Genomic DNA, 20,602 nt, shown 5'->3' on the forward strand with positions numbered 1-20,602 from the left:
CCTCCCAAAAAGTACAAGACCGTTGATCGTAAACATCGACCAGTACCGACATATTTCCCTAATCCCGCAGCTCAAGAGTTCAAGTCCATACCTCCACCCGATATTCTGCAACTCCCGACGCATCCTCCTCCTTGGGAAACTCTGATTTTCGGTTCACGAGTTACTCGAGAACGATGGGAGAGTATTCTCGCAAAAATAGACGTCAAGTCTTTTTCAAAGCAAGAGATTGACTTACTCGCTTGGGTAGTCGTTAAAAGGGAGCATGCTTTCGCTTTTGAATTCCACGAAAAAGGGTTCTTTTCACGAGAATTTTATCCAGACTACGAGATCCCGACTATAGAACATACGCCATGGCAACTTCCGCCGATTCCAATACCAGTTGCTATACGAGAAGAAGTACGCAAAGAAGTCCTTCTTCAAGAGAAGGCCGGACGATTCGAACCTACAACTTCAAGTTACCGTTCACCGTTATTTGCTGTCAAGAAGAAATCCGGTTTGCGTCTCGTCATTAACCTCGAGAAACTGAACTCTGTCACTATACAGGATGCTTCTTTACCTCCCAACGTACATGAATTCGCTGAAGACCATCTAGGATACGCTGTTTATGGTTTATTTGACTTATTTTCCGGATTCGACGCTCGCTACGTTCATGTCCAATCTAGACCACTACAAGCATTCACTTCGCCGGCTGGAGCTAAACAACAGTGTACGCTCGTTCAAGGTTTCACCAATTCAGTACAAGAATTCCAAAGATGCGTAGAACATTCTCTTTCTAACATTTCTGATATTGCTAAGAACTATCTAGATGATTGTACTCTCAAAGGACCCACTTCTCGATACAACGACGAGCCTATTCCCACCAATGTTCAGATCCGGCGATTCATGTTCGAGTATACGGAGAACCTCGCTCTCCTTCTAGGCGCTCTCATCAATGCTGGTATCACCGCGTCTGGTACCAAAGTTGTTTTAGCTGCATTCAAGCTTGAAATCGTGGGCTCGATCGTCTCACTCGAAGGATGGATTCTCAAGCCCAGCTTAGTCAAGAAGATTCTCAATTGGAGAACGCCTGAAAGCGTTACGGAAGTACGACAATTCCTTGGAGTAGCAGGCGTAGGTCGACGATGGATAAAAGGCTACGCTATGATAGCTAAGCCCCTTACGATTCTATTGCATAAGTCCGATGATCCTGCTGAATCTTTTGTTTTTACAGACGAAGCCAAAGACGCCATGAACGTTCTCATAGAACGAATCACTAATGCTCCAGTACTCATCAAGATAGACTATCAAGTAGCTATCAACGTTCCCAGACGTAACCGCAAGAACGACGAAGGACTTATTGTAGTAGGAGTAGACTCGTCATGGAAAGGTGCGGGATGGGCTGTTTACCAGATTCGTGATGGCAAGAAGCATCCGGCTATCTTTGGATCTTGTACGTTCAACGAACGAGAGCAAAATTATGGTCAACCGAAGACAGAAGTTTACGGGATCTTTCGGGCATTGAAAGAGTTGCGATTCAGACTTTGGGGAGTTCATTTTCGACTTGATCATGACGCTAAGTCCCTCGTTCAAATGCTTAAACAACCCGATGATGTCCCTAATGCTCCTGTTCTCCGATGGGTATCATGGATCAAGTTATTCGATTTTGAACTACACCACGTTCCGGCGGAATCTCACAAAGTCGAAGATGCATTATCCCGACGAACTCCTCATCCGGATGATCAGGACAAAATGGAAACACCAGAAGCTATCGACGAATTCATAGAAAGTTTTCTCAATGCAAGTGTCACTGCCGAATATGATGGAGATGATTATTACGCCGCTAAGTCTTCCTTTTCATTGAATGTTCCAACTATCTCTTTCGAAGAGGCTATTCTTGATGATTTGATCGCTTCCTCATTACACAATTTCCGATTGTCTGTCCCGGACGAACCTTTTCTTTCAGACGTTTACAAAATCAGAACTTCATCCTATCCGATAACTGACAGTTTCTTACTAGGGAACGAGATGCTTAGCTTGGAATATCAGGAATACGAGACTTACGCTCAAGACTTTACCTTCAACGTTCACGTAGGACACAAGTTTGGATTAATCAATCGGGACGGGCCAGAATTTTGGTCGCAGATAAGGTGTTTCCTGGAAGACGGAACTTATCCAGCTGAGTGTAGAACTTATAAATCCCGCATTTCGTTTGAAAAGAAAGCCCGTAGATTCTTCCTTCATGATAACCGTCTTTGGCACCACAAAAATCGGAAACGAAATTGATTACCTTTGCTAGTTATTGAAGACCCCGACAAACGCGAGCAACTCATCGCTCAGTCCCACAATCATATCGGACATAAAGGTAGGGACATTACTTTCAAATTACTTACTGAACGTTTTTATTGGCCCAATTTACACGATTCCATCTCCTTTTTCATCCGTTCCTGTATCGAATGTCAATGTTTCATTCGCGATCTCCCCCTCATTCCGTATAACGTGTCTTGGCAAGCTCCATTACTCCGACATTTCAATTTAGATTGCATCCACATGCCCCCGGGAAAAGGTGGTTTCAATTATATAGTCCAAGCTCTCGAACCCACGATTTTATGGTACGAAGCTCAAGCCCTCAAGGAACTCAAAGCCTGAGCAATCGCAAAGTTTATTTATCAAGAACTCATTTGCCGATTTGCGTGTATTCCGAAGATTTCAGTAGATGGCGGATCGGAATTCAAAGGTGAAGTCGAATATCTACTACGTACTCAATACAATTGTACTGTGATTATTTCTACAGCGTATCATCCGGAAGGCAATGCGACCATTGAACGTGCTCATCAGCCGCTATTAGACGCGATTTTCAAGTGTTGCAGAGATGCTAAAGGATCATGGCCGACGTTTCTACATGCAGCTCTCTTCGCGTCACGAGTTACTGTCTCTCGTGCTACTGGATATTCGCCGTACTATCTGCTATACGGTGTGCACCCCGTCTTCTCTTTCGATATCACTGAATCCACTTGGCAGACCCTGGATTGGGATCGAGTTCGAACACACGAGGACTTACTAGCTATTCGGATACTACAGCTTCAGCGACGATCGCCAGATTGGGAACAAGCGAATCAAGAAATAGTACGGACAAGACAGAAGTCCATCGATCAGATGCAACGGACACGAGGCTCGCACTTCGACTTCCACGATTACGAACCCGGAATGTACGTCTGGCTACGGGAATCGCACCTGGACAACCTGAAAGGCGCAAAAGGGAAATGGACCTATGCTGGACCATATGTAATTCACGAGAAAACGGAAAATGGAGCCTACATTTTAAAAGAGCTAAGTGGAGCTATTCTTAAAGGTCCCGTAAACGCGCAACGATTACGCCTATTCTTTTTCAGGCCGAATAACCAGACGCTTCGTACTGCAATCCCCGGAATTCGACAGACTCTTACCATGCGAGCAAATATCCCTCAATTCTCGAAATCTGTGGCCTTAACTACCGACTGTCAAGCCCGCACTTTATCCTCGACGTCTTCTCGTCATTACTCATTCGTTTTGCTTCCTTGAGATTCTTTTCGCTTCGTACTCTCTTCCAAAATTTTACCTTTTAAACTTTCGATTGGTCTTTCAGTAACCGTTCCTTCCCTCCTTTTACTTCCATGACTACCTCTGTACCCTGTTACTTCTGCAATTCCCCTATTGCTCACGCTTTTACTGCTTGTCCGGCTAGACCTTCACCCAGATCCTCCCTTCCTACCAACTCATTCAATCTCCCTCCACTCTGCGACTATACGTTCCTCTCCAGAAATTTGGTATCGTTGATGTGCCCCGATTATTCCTCTCTCGATCGATTCGCCATTCACTTTCCGATTCCCGGTCCTTTCGAACTAAAGCCCATATATTCTGTTAAATTTCTTGGTCTCAATCATTTCACATACGACGCCGATTCCTGTCCACTCAATGAGTTCGCTGATGGTCTTTCTTATACTGAACAGAACCTTATATCCTGGTGCAAAAGCGGGAGTTATCCGGACTTCGTCGGATTTCCTTACCACGGCGATGCTAAGCTTCCATTTTCTTTTCCTTATGTTTATCGTGACATTCAAGCTAAATCAGTTCTTTTTGATACAGATACTCCCTTTCTCCCTATAACGAAAACCGTCTATCGCCGCGACTGCTACCTTACGTGGTCCGAGATTGTTGAATACATTCGACTCAAAGCCGTTCCCCTCCGCTATGTGTATTATCGAACGCCTACTATGTCCGAGGATTCTTTTGCGACCCTATGTTCCGAATTCGACATTCTTGAAGACAGTCTTTTCCACTTACCAACCGGTATTGAAGTTTGTCGTTACGGCGCAGCGGCTACGTTCAAAGACGCCGCCGAAATCATTTACTACGAACCTGATATGCGAGACTGTTGGGAAGATTTTTCGCCGAAGGAGTTGTGGGATCTCGTAGAAAAGAAGACTAAAAAATGGTTTGCCGATGGAATCGTATTCGCCGAGTATTACTTGCGTTTCCCGCCACGCTCGTTGACTGAAGAGATGGAGGCTATCGCTACTCTTGGAGAGTCCGAGGACGAACTCTAAAATTTGCGCCACTGTGGTAGTGATCCCTGGCCTTCTCGTGGATTCCGCTTAACGATGAGTCTCTGCTTTGATCCTAATTTCTTGACAATTCTCTTTATCTTGATCTTCCTAACTAAAAAAAGTCGTACTTATCTTTATTTCGAACGCAGATGCAATTTTCTTACGGCGTGTTCACGCTTACTGTCCTACCTTTCAAATTCTTAAATATGGTGAGATTCTCTTCGTTCGTTTTCCTTTTCCTTCATCCTCTTTCCGTCCGCTCCTGCAAGTCCTAGCCCAACTTGTGGTTAAATAGCCAAGCGCCGCGTTGAGACCTAATCCACCTCAAAGCGTAGTCTAAGTCAGCGTTGACGAGGATTGATAGGGATTGGATTTCGATTGATTAGATTCTCGCTATCTATTATCTTATCACGGAAAGAAGTAGATTAGCCATATAAGTCTTTTTTTTATTTGCTCTTCTTTTATTCACACGCACGGCTTTAGTACGATACATAAAATCTGTCAACGTTGTACCGAGGAAGACAATTCCTTTCTTCCCCTCCCACTCTGAGCCCCACTGAGCTGAGCGATATTTTCGAGCCTTCTCCTCCCGAGCCTTCTCCAACAATTCCGAGCTGATTCGCATTTTCGAGCCTCCTCATTTTCCATCAACAGACCGCATCTCCGAAATCTCCTTACATCAATTGACTTCTGCGGCGTCGCTCTTCGTTTACTTCTTCTTACCTACAAACGGGACTTCTTCTCTACGCTACCGATACCCGTCAGACTTCCGACCAATAGCCTCGCATTTATTTTACAAGCAGTCTGCTTTATCCTGCCGCAACGTACCATCGCCAGCTCCGCCCAAGAACTCTGCTTGTCGAGTTTGTTGCTATCGTTCGTTCCATACTTCCATTTCTTGCCGTTGCTTTGCCGCACACATTTACTTACACTTCATTGTCATACCTAGAAAGATTATACAGTGTAAGTGAAGAATCAAAACATTATGAAACGAAGATATCGCATTCAAGGTACCTCAATCGGTCAAAAGTTCCGTTACAGTTCTTTTTTTGCTTCAATGGAAGTGATCGCCTTTTCGCATTCCCTTGAGGCTAGTCGTGTTTGCCACCCATCGTATGTTCGTTCACCGTACTGTGATGTTATTACACCACCGACAGATTGCTGCAGATAGCAAGTATGGAGCCACACAGTGAGCTCACAGGTTCACACTGATCGGTGTCTTGGTAGCCCGCAGACTCAAATCCCTCTCCAAAGTGAATAAGGTTTAGACGTTAAACTCGCTTTATCAGATTTGTTCACAGTACAGTACAGTAAAGGGTCAAGACGTCAAAGGTGAGTAAAAGTTAGTACTAGTTACTATTAATTCTTGCCATAAACCTGCTTCGCAACCTCCTCCAACCCAAGCGGGACATAATCAGGATACAAAACTCGTGCATCCAATGCTCCCAACGAAACAGCATTTTCAACCGTATTGTCCCCACGAATCAACGCCGACCGGTTATACTCGAAGAGAAGAGCGGTAAGAAAATCCGGTCCATCTCTGAGGGTAGACTCGATATCTTCCGCCGAGAGCTAAATGAGTAAAAAGAAACGTTCGTGAAATCAGCGCTTAACAAACAAACAAAACACCGGCAAAGAAATTCAATTTTCACCCGAGTATAATCATCAAAATTCTCTCCCGTGACTTTAGAAGCGATAGTCCAAACCTCTTCGAGCGTAGCCTCGCCATCGTAAGCTTGAACTGTCTGGTTCAAGGTTCGCGGATCCCCAATAATACGTGCAACGAATTCACCAACACGTTCGAGGGCGGTATAGGCTGTCTTCACTTTCCCCGAACCATAAAATTGTTTTCCCATCGGTGAATTACCCACGACCGAATGCGACTGTGGAAACAATAGCGATGTCAACCACCCAGCTTGGATGAAAGTGTATGGGATCTCGTTTTCGATTATGAATTGTCGTATCTTGAGTTTCTGGGTAGGGTGCCGAAATTCAATATTCAGCATTGGCCCGAGCAATACGGGGGCGAAAAAAATAGTGAACATTTCCTTACAGTGTCTTGATATTTCATCGCTCCCGGAGGCGCAGAAGGGCCAAAATCAGATGGAACCACTCTTTTAACACTAGCATTTTTGGCCGCAAGGAACAGTTTGTTCTGGTTCCCATCTTCAACCGGTATAGTGGCGTTAATGACTATATCCACATTGTTCAATTTAGTCTCCAACGACTCTTGGGTATCACCAGCCAAATCTCCCGGAACGATCTCAACTCCTAGGTTTCGAAATTCTTGAACGATAGGCTTGTCCATCGACGACCGTCGTACGAGGGCTTTTATAACCTGCATAAAACCATAACCATAAACAACCTGGAACACATAAAAAGAACGAAAGCCCTGGACATACATATTTCTCCGGCAGTTTCGCCAATGCACGAACGATGGATGATCCGGTTTTCCCAGTTGATCCTACGAGGAGGACAATGTGCTTGGTGTGAGATGCCATGAACGATCGATTAAAGATTTCTTGGACTTGTGGGGGGGGACCGTCATTGTCCAAAACATTTATACCTCTAGGCTGAATTCCCAAAAAGAGATGTGGGCTGCCGAGAGAAGATATAGCTAGATAGGGGTTAGGCTTGGGCTCGGCCTTGTTCATTTCAAGCCCGACTCGGAGCCCGCTTACCTGGACTGATATAGATAGTGCGACATACATATAAATATGAGACCGCTGTCCGAAGATAGATAGATAGATTACATAGCGTGGTCCCACAAGTAGTAACCTATCGAAGAAAAGCCACTTTTCCAAACTTCAAAGCTCTCAAGCCGATTCAGAAGCGGGCTCGGAGCGACCACACGGGAACCGCCGGCACTTTAGCAATGGTCGTTCTTCAAAATTCCTGGCAAGAAGGGTCAATTCCGGATCTCTCTTAAGTTATGACATTACGAGTGATAAGATAAGATAAGTATCTCTTTGCCGTTAACTGGAACTGGAACTGGGGTCGGCTACCCAGTGCCTTAAAAATGAAAACGAAAAACTTAAGTACGGCGCGAACGCGAACAAAACCTAAAGTGATTGGAGGTGTGCGTAGGACCTTACCGGTACCCTCGCCTGTTTTGGGTTTCGATCCTACTCGATCATCCGTGTAACATGTACGGAACAAAAGCTAAAGCGAGCGTTCAGGCAAAGTAGCCTGCATACTGCAGCTGTATGTATTTTACTGTTTTACACACTGGTAAGGGGAAATCCGAAGTAGATTCATTAATATAAATATATGCCTATAGAAATAGAGAACGGAATATGCAATACTATACAATACCTTCACATTCAATCCGGTGGTTTCACTGGCAGAGGCGCTGGTACGTTACATATTTCGACATTCCCCATGTACTTAAAAGCTTCGATCTCTAGTAACTCGTCTACAACGAATCCATTCTACATAAATAAAGAAAACCGCCACGAGGGCCGCTCGCATTCGTTCTACATTTATTATATATATAAGCTATTTGGACTCCCCTCCCTCCTCATCATAAACTCCACAATATGCGTTATAATCAAAAGAATAGGGAGAAGGGAGAAGGGACGCTGAAGCGCTGAAACGGTCGAAACAGTGAAAACGTTGAAGGCTGTATCCCGGTCCGGAAAAAGCCACGAAGAATCTTATGGCTGGGCCCCGGAACAGGGGTGCACGTGGTAAGACCTAGGTTCCTGAGCCTGATCGGTGGTATGAAACCACCAGTACCGGTACCATAGGCCTTTAATCCAATGTCGTCAAAAATACGAGGTTGAGGTTGAAGTTTCTGGAACCCGGCCCGCAGGAAGAGGACGAGGTGTTGGTGTTGGTGTTGGTGTTGGTGTTGGTGTTTTGACTCGGAGGTCGTCATCGTCAACTTCGAATTCTAGTATCCGGGGGAGAGTGCCCGGCGGGTCGCTAGTTTCGAATGTGTTGACAAAACTTGAGGAACCAGAGCGGAAGAGAGAGGTTCCGCCGGTGTATTGGATGGACTCAGTAAAGTCCTCGTCCTCGTGCGAGTGGTGGTCGTCGGCACCGTCTGTTTACGTGGAATGAGAAAGCGGGAGTAGAGGTTGGTTGTTTTTTGTTTTTACTCACTTTCTGTCTCGGACCTTTCGACCTTGGACCTCGTTGCCAATACACTGGTCCCCTTCTTTATTTTGTTATGCCCCTTTTTATGTGGAAACGACGAGTTACGATTCTAGTTGAGATTTTTCTCAGTTTCTAGCATTTAAAAATTTAAAAAAAAACGGAAATGGCAGCCTAGAACCAAATTACCTGTGAGTCTCCGTTCCCATTCCTATTCACCAAACGACCACACTGCTTTTGCTTTTTCCATTCCATCCCATCCAAATCACAAAACTCCACTTTCACACTCGCAAACTCCAACGTAAGTTCTTGATACTTGTCCTTTGACGATTTTATAGCCTCCTTCTCTTCTAGATGTTCCACCAGAAGGGGAGGTGGTACACAACATTCTGTGTTCGTCATGAATGATGACCGCCCCCCACCTCTGTGGAACCTGGGCGCGCGGACTATTTTAATTTTGAAGTAGTAAGGAGAAGGAGGTTTGGTCTTCAACTCGTCGCTAAGGAATGACTTGGGGGGGGGGGCAGGGAAACTTCAAAATTAGACTCGGAGACCCATGAAAAGATGGGGAAAGAATTCAGTGGTATCAGAGGTAGAAAAAGGGAGGTGTACAACAGGGGGGTGCGCGTGGCTTATATGGGAAAACAACCCGAAAAACCGATGACGTGCACGCGACCTAAGCGCACTGAGTTGATAAGATATTGGTGTTTGCTCTGTTGTTCCTGCCGCCCCACGACTCCATCGGGGTTAGGGCAACACGGCCTAGGCCCTGCTGCGAACGGAAAACACACATGTACAAGTTTTTTTTTTAGTATTTCGGTGGCCGTCCCAACAACCAAGCCACCAAGCCAAAGTACCGAGGCTCGGTATTGGTGGTATCGAAAGATGACGTGTTCTGCGGACATAGCGAATTTGACTCAAAAAAAAAAAACAAACACGGAATGAAGCTTAAGATAAAAATAGCAAAATCAGAGCGTTATCATCTTACAGTAAGTACTGGGTGTAGGGTTACCCACTTACTTGCAAGACTGTGATTGTAAGGGCGAAAAACTAATCTCCCCCTCTTCCTAATTAAATTTCGGCTGCTTGTATCCTCCGGATAGTAAGTACATCACGACTCTTGGCGGTATAAAAAAAAACAAGATTCAAGGTTCAAGCGCAGCGAATCAGATTGGCCCGACTGTTTTTTTTCAAGTTCGTAAATACGGCGGGCTGGTAAGATTAATTAGCTGGGAATAACGACCAAGTGAATTTTGGTTTGCGGAAGCGATGTAGAATCGAAGGTTCTTCAGTCCACATGTACAGTTGAATGCCGCATCGATGATCGACGTCATCAGATGAAAAGGTGCCTTCGCGTCTCAAGATTTGCGATGCATTGAACGACGAAGATCGTTAGGGACTGGTCGGCGTCATCGAAAATGGTACTTATAAGAGGGACTGACCGTTAGACCGGTGACCTCTTCCCAGAGGTCCCGGTGATCCCTGCATGTACAGTGTTTCCTGGCCACTGCGAGGCCATCGGAAGCCAGATTATAGAAGCTTGATGCTCCTGTACCGATATATTCGGGTCCGCATTAGAAACACTGTTCCAAATCGTATGTCCGATCTCGGATATCTCCGGCACCAACCTTATATAATTACTGCCATACTTCTTTGCGATCTCCTCCAACGCAAGCGATTCATAATCAGGATACAAAACTCGCGCATCCAGCGCTCCCAACCCAACAGCGTTCTCAACCGTATTGTCCCCTCGAATAAACACCGATCGTGTGTACTCGGACATCACCATGGATCATTTCTGAGGGTAGACTCGATATCTTCCGCCGAGAACTAAAAACAAGCGGTTAGTGCGACGAAGACGACAAATTATACCCTCGGATAATCATCAGAATTCTCGCCCGTGATTCTAGAAGCCACACCCCAAACCTCTTCGAGCGTAGTCTCGCCATCCCAAGTTTGCACTGTCTTGTTCAACGTCCGTGGATCCCCAATAATACGTGCAACAAAATCTCCGACGCGTTCGATAGCGGTATAGGCGATCTTGTTACTCTTTGACTACCAAAAACAGAAGACACAAGCTCGACGAAGTCTAGACTCGGACTTTCGAAGTCGTTAGGGAGTTCTAGAAGGGTACTAACGCCACCGGTACCTTCCCAGCCGATAACCCTATCGTACCAATCGCTCCACTTGAAAAAATAAACCTCCACTTCGAACCTTTCAGACCCGATCGGAATTTCAACTTTTTATTTTTTTAGTACCTATATAAAGTTTTGGGATCCTACTCGAAAGAGGGTTGTAACTAATACGACGGTCGACCTCATGAAATCCTCCGACCTTTTTTCGCTCTTCGCCGTGGCCCCTCAGATTATCATCATCCCTACCGTACTCGCTCATACGCGCGTGTACGGTGTTTGGGTTAACAAAGTTTTCAAAGGTGACGGGAGAGACATTTACGTGCGTGCGTTCTTTCTCCCTACTTAATGCTTTTCCCTGTGATCCATGGCTGACTAGGACGTAGATACGCTCACCCCCTACGAATGAGCCCGTGAAGGACATTTATTCAAATGATATGACATGTAATGTTCATAACCGTGGTACGCGTCTAAACTTCGACCCCCGCCCTCCCCATCGAGGGCTGACTATACTGGTACCCTATTTAGCGGTCCCACAAACGGTCAATGTGGCAACTGGCGACAACCTCACGTTTGAGTGGTATCACGAATCGTACGTGGTTTGTCCAAAAATCATTGTCTATTTCTATTAACGAATTCAAAATTGCATTTCTGAAGCCGAAAAGACGATATCATCAACGATTCACATAAAGGTGCTGGTAAGTCCCCTCCCCTCCCCTCTACTAAGTATATAAAATCGCTGTTTATATTTATATTATAAAACCGCGTCCTACTACAGTACAAGTATACATCGCTCCATCGGCATCCAACGGAACAGGCGGCGCAGTATGGACGAAGCTATTCAGCGACTCATATGCATATGCATTCGACAGCAGCTCAAACAACAAATGGGCTACGGATCGCCTTAAGAAAGCAAAAGGTCAACATCACGTTGTCATTCCTAATATCCCAACTGGTGATTATCTGTTCAGAGATAAGTGCTAAGTATTGTATTATTTATTTTTAAAAAAGCGGTTTTCGCTCGTTATTCACGAATCACCGGTTTTTTCCGTAAACGTTTGTCTAGCGGAAATAATCGCATTGCATCAAGCGCAAGTACGATATGATCAAGACCATGACAAGGGAGCGGAATTTTACATCGAATGTGTTCAAGTCCGCGTTCAGAATGATCATGAGACCTTGGGCTCGGTGGCGTTACCTGGTGGGACCAGTCTTCCTGGGACGTATTCCTACGATTCGCATGGGATTATTTGGAATTTGTTCGGATCGAAGGAAGACTGGGATCCTAGAAGCTATGTTCCACCTGGACCGGCGGTATGGGAGGGGGCCAAGGGAGGAAAGATAGAGATGGTATAAAAGCATTCAACTAGATACAGTTTACATGAAGCGACCAAAAACTAGAAAATCCATATTGAGTAACCTATTAGAATCCATTCTCCCGAGCCTCATGCCATTGCAACAAACTCTGAGCTTCAACATCCCAAAGATGCCTACTAAGCTCCTCCAACCTCCCAGAATATGCCTTCAATCCTCTCCTATCCACCACAAAATCCAAATCATCATGTCTCAACCTCCCATTCTGTTCTCCAACCACCAACCTCTCCCAAAGGTCCCTCAACCCAGTCAAGACATACCAATACCTCCCCGCCATCATTCCGCCCCCAAAATCGCGAGCGATGACATAGAACGTCGATTGTATCGCGTGAATGTTGACTGGTTTCCACGTTCTGAGATCCCCAGATAACATATCGAACAGATACATGATCTGTGCTGTAATCTTCCTATCTGGCATAGACAACTTCATCATGATCGTTCCTCCGTTCTTGATACAAAACATCCCAAGGATAAGAGAAGAGATGATCAATCGATCGCCTAGGATATGGACATCTTCGGAATCTCCGATAGCCTGTGTACGCAGTGGATGACCGTCGAGGATGATCAAGTCGAACCCTCCATGATCTGGAGCGAAAGGGAAAGTAGCAGTGAAAGTGTTGGGCCCATGGTTATGAACGAGACGGTTTCCTAGTTCAAATAACGTGATATCGGCCCATATGAGGTTAAACCGAGTGTGAAAATCTTCTTCGAGAAGTAGCTTGTGTCCTCCTTTCTCGACGGGAAGAGACATCCCAGTCCCATTCGCGAGAGGGTATCGTGAAAGGATGTAAGATGAGAATCCGCCTGGACAGCAGCTTGAAAAAGCGAAAGATAGAAACAAGAAATGGATTTGAAAATGGATCGTATATTTAAGGAAGGAAAACAAACAAGTTGAACTTACCCTACGTCTAAAAATTGGAATGGGGTGGTGAAAGGAACACACCAAAAAATTTCGTTGATTTCTTCAAACACATCTTTCATCGCATTGAACCAAGCTCGTTGGATTTCAGGGTCCTGATTATCCGCTTGTCGTTGTTGGTGGGCGAAATGAGCGGCGAGTGCAGGAACATGCTGGTCAGAGGGGGGTCTGAGTCTGAGTTTAAAACAGCGCGGAGAAACAGTGAACACACCTTTAGACTTCGTAGTCTCATCAGCAACTTACCCAATTTAGTGGTGAGCTTTCTCGGCTTTTAAGGGCTTTTCGGGGCTTTTCAGCCGGTTTGACCAGCTCGCAAGTTCAGCAGTCCACCAGCTTGTCTGTACATCGCAGCTATACTCCATAAAATAGATTTAAAACAACTTGTCTCAAGTCTAAAATATGTTATTTGCTCACCAAGGACCCCCAGCAGCAGAGGTTATCTCAAAAATGTATGTTGACCGGAAAATCTTGGCGGACGGACCCGAGCAAAATGGAGCTGGTCGGGAATCAGACATGACTGGTGGCTGGCGACTTGTTGGCTTGTACAAGCCCCAAAAAGCCGTAAAAAGTCCCCACCACCAAATTGGTAAGTTCCTGATGCTGTGAAGTGTCTTTAACTCTTTACTCTTCAACGGAAGATGCACGTTCATCGTGAAACTGGTAATGGTAGAACAGAACGAGAAGAGAGCCCGCAGCGCCACCCTGGAAGCTATATAAGGCGTGGCGTACCGCGGAATTAGGTCGTAGCAGGTCACCAGACAAGGCGTAGATCACAATATAGAGTCATCTTCCCGGCATCTGCATCGGCAAAAGCATTTCGTTTTTCGGAGTCTTGTCCCGGAAACACGAGCCCTTGGGTCTTCGAATTCAATAGCATTGAATTCTACAACCACGCCCCTCAAAGATTGACCTTCGATCGTCGATCAAATACAGGTAACAGAAAAACCAAATTCATTTGCCCAGTGCTCGTGTGACTTGCCACCATGTGAGTAATGTTATTGTCACGCCAAAGCGCAGCTTCTCCCAAGCTTCTCCCACTTCCAGGCTCAGTATGGCTGCAACGTTAACGTTTCCCTTTTTTTAGGACTCCACGCTATGTGGATCTCCCCCCGGGGGCAATGCAAGAACCATTATAAATTTGTCAATTACCCGGCTTCCCCACAGCCTGAACCTGGAGTACTTACTTATCGAGTTTGCGATCGCCGATCCCTGTTTAAATGATTCTCTGGGACGCGGAGAGAAGGAAGTAAGTACTTGCCAAACTACAAGCAGGGTTGGTTCAGGTTCAGCAATAACTAGAGAACTACACCACTACACCAACCCATGATAACTCGATATATCAGGTAGTACGCAATTCCCATTCAACGGATTCCAAAACTCCGAAAGCTCGGACATTGGACGGGCTCTTTCCCCATCTTCCATGATCAATATCAAGAAGGCTTCCTTTTTCTAAAACAAAACAGACCCGAAACGGAAGGATGGTACCGGTAAGCGCTCGCCTAGGATCAAATTACCGCCGGCGAACCGGAATCGTATTCTTTGACCTCGTTCTCGTTGAAAGACAGTTCTGGCTTTACATCCACTAATTCTAGATCTTTCCTCGTTCTTAGGCTTTGGCTCATATAGCGTCAAAAACTGATACCCAAAGCCCTCGGTTGATTTCCAGAACCCCTTACTTGATCCGCCACAGCCGTCGCCCCTTCCAATTCTCTCAATTCCTCGGTTAGAAGCGTTCGTTTACACTTTAGCTTACAAGCGTTTACGGCAACTACTGTGGAAAGGGATTCAGTATACTTACTTAGAAGATGGAGTCGATCGAGGGCTTGGTTCTCCAGATGAGGGGGCTTGCGAAATTTCCGAGCCCAGACCTCGACTGGCGAGCAATCGCGGGCAACTTTTACGTGGGATCCCGACACGGACCATGATATTGTCAGGTGTATTGGACGGAGAGGCCTGGGACTGAGTGTCGGAGGTAACGATGACAAATTACTCGACCCAGGTTGCTACGTTCGCAATCACCGGTGCTGCAGCGCCGAACATCGAGGCTCGCATGCGGCATATGTACAATACCCTTTCCGGCGGATCAGAAATTTAGATGGACATTGCGTCCCGAAAACAAACAAGGCTGACTCCAACGCTGTTTATCGATAAATGCAATCGTTGGTTTGATTTAGATAGGTGTAACTGTAAGGAGTACATTCATGTATGATGTAACGACCAGCGTGAGCTTGGGCCTCAGGGCGCTTTATGCAAAGGGAAGACGTTGAAATCATTATAACTTATAACCAAGAAAAACACGCTCTTATAATTTATTACTCACCAGTGACCACAATCACCCAAAAGGCATCCCGAAGCACAATATATATCAATATCCTCATTCTTCTCCTTTACACCTCCACCACCAAAAAATTAAATCCAACACACCAGATTCGTAAGGTCGAGTTCTGAACGACGTACGACAATGTTGGAAGGATTAAAAGGGTGTCGACGTGAAAAAGCCTTGATTTAAAGAAACGACGATGGAACGCGTACGGTGTCATAAGTATCGCTTACGATTCCAGTCGGAGCTCGTGAAAGGAGGCGACCATCGACCGCGACTCGGACGTTGAGTTGCGTTTGTCCACTGTCCACATGTACATGCTGCTGGTTGGTGTGAAAGTGACACCCGAGATCCCCGTCGGCCGTGGTCACAGGGTTCGTCAACCTTAGATCCAGACCTCCCAGGGTCCAAGCGAAGCTTATCCCAGCTTTATCCCTCACTTGGCGACTCGTAACTATAGCAACCAGGGCACCACGGTTAAGTATAAGCCAATCGCTTAAAAGGTGTATGTGGGTCCTTGGGATCCAATGTGGAAATTACCCGATCTGGATTTGGAAAAGGCGATTTGTTTTTAGATTTTTTTTTAGATGCGATATAACGCGCTAACGCGATATACAACGTAACAACTTGTTGTTGCTCGAGGGTGGGGCATGGGAATCTGGGATGTGGGATGTTAGAATGTCGTGGTCGTGGTATCGCTGGTGCCGGCGATCCCTAGCTTCGCCAATTCATTCGAACACCTTACAGCGGTTTCCGTTGTATTTATTACAAAGCACTATACATGCCCAAACCGAACGTTTGTTTGTGTCTACGAATAGCAGGCTATAGAGTGGAGAGGTCTTGTAGTCTGTGGGTCACTGTAGGCGAGCGTACTATAACATTAACATATGAATTTAGAGTTATGTATGGTACTGGCGTTTTTATGGAGTGTCTTGTACTAATACAACGAAAACGCGGTCTACAATGATTGGAATCACTGTAAAAGTGAAATTTGAATGAATAACTTTGTAGATGTAGATGTAAGAGGTTGTTGTAGGCCTAGGTGTTGAGGGAGGACGTAGTCGATAACGTCGTAGATGACAGACAGAATTATTTTTGGGTGAAAGGAACCGCCGGATTGGGGATGGACTTGTATGCACGTGCTCGGAAAGATCCGTGCCCTGATGCACGCGCTCCACCTCCTCACTAGGCTGCTTTAGGGAATTATTTCCCCGCCTCGAGGTATGGTGGTCAACGGCCTCACCAGAGGCCTGATCAAGGTCTGACCAGCGCCAAAACATTAGCATGTGCCTTTGTTGGGTGAATACACAAGTCTCAGTTGAACTAATATCAGAGGTCTGGCAGAAAGACACATCTTCAAAAATGGACAGAAACGTCGGCCGAAACAAGCGTAGTCGAGCCAGCATCTGCCATCTGGGACCATCCGATTCAGGCCGACGAGGCGCTTGAAAGTTGGTGATCGGCGATGAATAGTTTCGTAAAACGATCACGAGGCAGTAGAGATCCCGTTGCCAAATTAGTTCCGCGGAGTTCAGGCTTGTCGTCAGATCTTTGTAGAGCCTCCTCCTTTGGTCCCTTGATAAATCCGAGATTTGACCCTGCGAGAGATTAGCATTGAATGTCTATTCTGCTCGGGGGCGTCGAAAGTGACGATCCCGTGATGCTGCTTCTGCTTGTATTCCTAAAGTTTGTTTCCTCGACTACATCGTGTACAGGGTGTCTCAGACTGATTAGGTGCAGAATATACAGAAAATAGACAAGGGCTGGGCAAATCGTGACGTAAATATTATGTACACGCCGGTGACTACCTGGGCATTGGTATATGATAACCGACTTTGTATTGTCGGCCGATGAAAGTTGAAAGTTTCTGTTGTTGAAAATGGTTTCCTGGTTCTCACTGGTTGTCGAGCTCTAACGTGCGCCACATCGGCAGAGGTACAGAAAGTTTAGAAAGGGAGTGAAGTTCGAACCTCTTGGTCCCCACAAATCATATTTCACCCGGTCGGCTAACAAGTCGTCCCTGCTTCTAAACCTAATCTAATCCCAGACCCTGACCACATCTGTCAAAACATTTTCCTATTACAATGGGGCTTGCGACCACGCCGAAAGGACCTATAGGCAGAGTTGGGGTATAAAAGAACCTTGCACCTACCATCACTATCGGATACCTTCTTTCTTTCTTTCTTTCTCTTTCTCCAAAATGCCTATCCGACCCCGACAGTTTCTCCTCCCCGATCTACTCGCCATATGTCCCCTCGAAGGTGCCAAAAACCCCCACTACTGTGAAGCAGCTCCCGAATCTTCCGCCTGGATCAACAGCTACGACGTATTTACGGACCGAAAACGCGCCCACTTTATCCAAGGCTGCAACGAACTTCTCGTCGCACACACTTACCCTTATACCCCCTACGAACAGTTCCGAACATGTTGTGATTTTGTAAGTTTTTTTTTCCTTTGAAGTCTCCGCCCTTTTCCTTCGGTCGGTGGCTCACACCCACCGACGGGGATTTTTTTCCCAGGTCAATCTCCTCTTTATTGTAGACGAAATCAGCGATGAACAAAACGGCCGGGATACCGCGGTCACCGGAAACATCTTCCTCGAAACTATGCGTAATCCCAACTACTGCAATTCGTCCAAGCTCGCGCAGATAACTAAAGAGTAAGATAAGCTTCTTTGCTGAAACGATCCACACTTTTTTTGGAGCTGACCTTTGTGTTTATGTGTATGTGGAATTAAAAAGTTTCAGGACGAGATATTTCCGAACGGCAAGACCTGTGACTTCCGCTCGGTTTATAGAACACTGTGCGGACTATATCCGGGCAGTCTCTGCCGAATCAGAGCTTCGCGAACGCGGTGAAGTCCTCGACGTCGACGCCTTCATCCAACTCCGACGTAACAACAGCGCAGTCATCCTCTGCTTCGATATGATAGAATACGCACTCGGTATCAGTCTTCCGGAAGAGGTGGTTGACCATCCGACTTTCCGTGAGATGTACTGGGCTGCCACTGATATGGTGTGCTGGGCCAATGTAAGTTATTCTCGGTTTTGGTCGGTTTCTCTCTTACTGATTGTTTCTTTCCCCCCCCCTCCCCCTTCGTATACGCAGGACGTTTATTCGTGGAACATGGAACAAGCCAAGGGTATCGGTGGCAACAATATCATCACCGTCCTTATGAAACACAAAAACATGAGTCTACAATCGGCTTGCGATTACGTAGGGTTGTACTGCGAGGAGCTCGTGAACCGTTATCTTTCCGCCAAGGCCAGACTACCTTCCTGGGGATCGTCGAAACTGGATGGAGACGTGGCTCGCTATGCGGAGGCGTGTGGTCATTGGGTGAAGGGGAATTTGGAGTAAGTTTGGTTTTTTTGCTTGCTTACCCATCCGGGGGTGTTTATTTGCTTTCCCCCCCCTCCCCTGCAGCTGGAGTTTTGAGACGATACGGTATTTCGGGACTGCTCCTTACGAAGTCAAAAGAACTCGATTGGTTACCCTCCGTCGTCCTTGTGACTCTAACGACTTCGATTCCGACAGTGATTGATTGAACGTCCACCATGCGATCTTTTGTCTTGCTGAACAGAATTTAAATAAGTTAAACATAGTGTATATTTTGGCCTGTGATATTTATCTACAGTAATTTCTTCTATAGTGTTAGTAATTGTTGAACTTTTAGTATTTAATTGGTACGAGGTTGATCCTCAGCATATTTCGAGTTTACTCGTATAACATTCTTTCAATACAGCACGGCAGGTCAAGGAACTTCCACTAGGACGACTACTAGTACTGACCACGATCGATTATCTGACCGAGTAAGAGTCAGTCGTGAGGATACCATCTTGATTACCACCTTTCAATCGCTTTCCCTGAGTTTCCTACAAGTTTCTGGTCGTGGTCGAACAAGCGAGAGAAATTACGCCACTTCAAACAGTCACTGCTTTGGCTCAGCCCGCCTTCGAAGGCACCCACCGGCACGGCCGGAAGCAGAGTATGCCACGTGTCGAGCACAGCCCCCCGTACGCGTGATATTCCCCTCCCTCCATCATCCATGATCAATTGCGTATACATGAACTTGAAGGAGGAAGTGTGCTAGTTCTGCTCGATTTTCTACAAAAACCCGTCACAAATAATTCCACCAGATCAGGGCCGATTTTATTTGTACGGAACCCTTTGACGTGGATGGAGCAATGTGTTGGATGAGGTTTCCTTTCCTTTTTCTTTTTCTTTTCCATGGCTTACAACGAACGGAATCCTGACGAAGATTTTTGGTTCTCATTCAAGCTATACGAGCAAGTCTTGGGTGATGGATTGATACAGATATGGATGGATGAAGTGTAGAAGCGACAACTTGCTAGTACGTGTACAACATCATGCTCAGCAGCTGAACAGTGAACGATAACCTTTAGTTTGACTCCAGCTTTCGTTGAAATTCCTGTCTACGTGAAGTAATTCAATGAAGGCCAGTTTTGCTATCAAGAAAACTGCCCTTTTCTCAGCCCTTCAACTCGGTATTCGCTTCTTCGATTCGTGGGGGTCATAGGAATACAGTTACAGTCACAAAGAAACCGTTAGAAACAAATTTCACGAGGTCCGAGTTCTGCATGTACTTGCGGAACCCTTTGACGTGATGTGGATGGTGCAATGTGGGCGTCCGCTAGTAAGTTTTCTTTTCCTTTTTTGTTCAATGCCTTTTGAATTGGCTTACAACGAACGGAAAGCTTCGGACGGCCCCCACTCCAGCTACGAGGAATTCTCCGCTGATGGATTGATACGGATACGGATGATGAAGATTAAAAAAGGGACAACAAGCTAGTACGTATGCAATCTATGGTACTTGCAACCGAATTTTGCGTCTGATTTCCTGTATAGATACGTTAGATTCGGCAGAACGAAGGTCAGCTTAGTTAGCAAGAATTCCGCCCTACTCCCTCTTCAGCTCGGTATTCACTTTAATTCTGGAATCGGGGAGTGATAGGAGATGACACGAAGGGCTTTCTGAAAAAGGAAGCTATGGGCACCAAGGCAGAGCATCCCAATATTGGTTTGACTTCGTATGTTCTGTTCTTTCCCTTCAGTCGTATCCTCCTCCTAGTCGCTCAACAGATGGTGCTTCTCATGCGATTCAGTGATCAACATACTATTTCCTCTTAGCAACGATCTCCTCCGCTGTGGTGTCCTTCACACGGTGGGGAAAACG

At 45.9% G+C, this 20,602-nt stretch overlaps 5 protein-coding genes across 6 annotated transcripts; 2 read left to right on the forward strand and 3 right to left on the reverse strand.

The window, feature by feature from the left end:
• Positions 1–5,826: 5,826 nt before the first annotated feature.
• On the reverse strand, positions 5,827–7,104 carry E1B28_013834 (uncharacterized protein). 2 transcript variants are annotated; one of them, XM_043160638.1, is made up of 4 exons: positions 6,965–7,104; positions 6,616–6,900; positions 6,215–6,535; positions 5,827–6,134 (listed from the first exon to the last, which is right to left on the reverse strand). In XM_043160638.1, the coding sequence occupies exons 1-4, from the start codon at positions 7,061–7,063 to the stop codon at positions 5,922–5,924; spliced, it is 918 nt and encodes a 305-aa protein (XP_043001764.1). In that variant the 5' UTR covers positions 7,064–7,104; the 3' UTR covers positions 5,827–5,921. The 2 variants fall into 2 exon arrangements, with proteins under 2 accessions (XP_043001764.1, XP_043001765.1); XM_043160639.1 differs by having other exon boundaries at positions 5,827–6,535.
• Positions 7,105–8,022: 918 nt separating this feature from the next.
• Positions 8,023–9,256, reverse strand: E1B28_013835 (uncharacterized protein). The gene is made up of 3 exons (XM_043160640.1): positions 8,850–9,256; positions 8,670–8,772; positions 8,023–8,610 (listed from the first exon to the last, which is right to left on the reverse strand). The coding sequence occupies exons 1-3, from the start codon at positions 9,060–9,062 to the stop codon at positions 8,330–8,332; spliced, it is 597 nt and encodes a 198-aa protein (XP_043001766.1). The 5' UTR covers positions 9,063–9,256; the 3' UTR covers positions 8,023–8,329.
• A 1,723-nt stretch (positions 9,257–10,979) lies between these two features.
• E1B28_013836 (uncharacterized protein) lies at positions 10,980–12,148 on the forward strand (the record flags this gene model as incomplete). Its single annotated transcript, XM_043160641.1, has 6 exons — positions 10,980–11,114; positions 11,179–11,254; positions 11,321–11,384; positions 11,450–11,490; positions 11,571–11,747; positions 11,859–12,148. 6 exons carry the CDS (start codon positions 10,980–10,982, stop codon positions 12,146–12,148), a joined length of 783 nt encoding a protein of 260 aa, XP_043001767.1.
• A 67-nt stretch (positions 12,149–12,215) lies between these two features.
• On the reverse strand, positions 12,216–13,317 carry E1B28_013837 (uncharacterized protein; the record flags this gene model as incomplete). The annotated part of the gene is made up of 3 exons (XM_043160642.1): positions 12,216–12,981; positions 13,068–13,237; positions 13,297–13,317. The coding sequence occupies 3 exons, from the start codon at positions 13,315–13,317 to the stop codon at positions 12,216–12,218; spliced, it is 957 nt and encodes a 318-aa protein (XP_043001768.1).
• Positions 13,318–17,573: 4,256 nt separating this feature from the next.
• STS10_4 (Sesquiterpene synthase 10) lies at positions 17,574–19,174 on the forward strand. Its single transcript, XM_043160643.1, has 5 exons — positions 17,574–17,842; positions 17,925–18,064; positions 18,147–18,435; positions 18,514–18,761; positions 18,832–19,174. The coding sequence occupies exons 1-5, from the start codon at positions 17,606–17,608 to the stop codon at positions 18,947–18,949; spliced, it is 1,032 nt and encodes a 343-aa protein (XP_043001769.1). The 5' UTR covers positions 17,574–17,605; the 3' UTR covers positions 18,950–19,174.
• Positions 19,175–20,602: the final 1,428 nt, after the last annotated feature.

Source organism: Marasmius oreades (assembly GCF_018924745.1).
Source record: "Marasmius oreades isolate 03SP1 unplaced genomic scaffold unpl_scf_1, whole genome shotgun sequence".
NCBI lineage: Eukaryota > Fungi > Basidiomycota > Agaricomycetes > Agaricales > Marasmiaceae > Marasmius > Marasmius oreades.

Excerpts from the sequence above, each read along its gene's own strand:
- E1B28_013834 (XM_043160638.1), bottom strand. The coding sequence starts at position 7,063 with ATGGCATCTCACACCAAGCACATTGTCCTCCTCGTAGGATCAACTGGG. Across the intron at positions 6,536-6,615 it reads CGATGAAATATCAAGACACT|AAACTCAAGATACGACAATT; the intron begins GTAAGGAAATGT and ends CACCCTACCCAG. Across the intron at positions 6,135-6,214 it reads ATTTTGATGATTATACTCGG|CTCTCGGCGGAAGATATCGA; the intron begins GTGAAAATTGAA and ends TTACTCATTTAG.
- E1B28_013835 (XM_043160640.1), bottom strand. The coding sequence starts at position 9,062 with ATGACGAACACAGAATGTTGTGTACCACCTCCCCTTCTGGTGGAACAT. Across the intron at positions 8,773-8,849 it reads ATGGGAACGGAGACTCACAG|AATCGTAACTCGTCGTTTCC; the intron begins GTAATTTGGTTC and ends AATCTCAACTAG. Across the intron at positions 8,611-8,669 it reads CGAAAGGTCCGAGACAGAAA|ACGGTGCCGACGACCACCAC; the intron begins GTGAGTAAAAAC and ends CCACGTAAACAG.
- STS10_4 (XM_043160643.1), top strand. The coding sequence starts at position 17,606 with ATGCCTATCCGACCCCGACAGTTTCTCCTCCCCGATCTACTCGCCATA. Across the intron at positions 17,843-17,924 it reads TCCGAACATGTTGTGATTTT|GTCAATCTCCTCTTTATTGT; the intron begins GTAAGTTTTTTT and ends TTTTTTTCCCAG. Across the intron at positions 18,436-18,513 it reads ATATGGTGTGCTGGGCCAAT|GACGTTTATTCGTGGAACAT; the intron begins GTAAGTTATTCT and ends TCGTATACGCAG.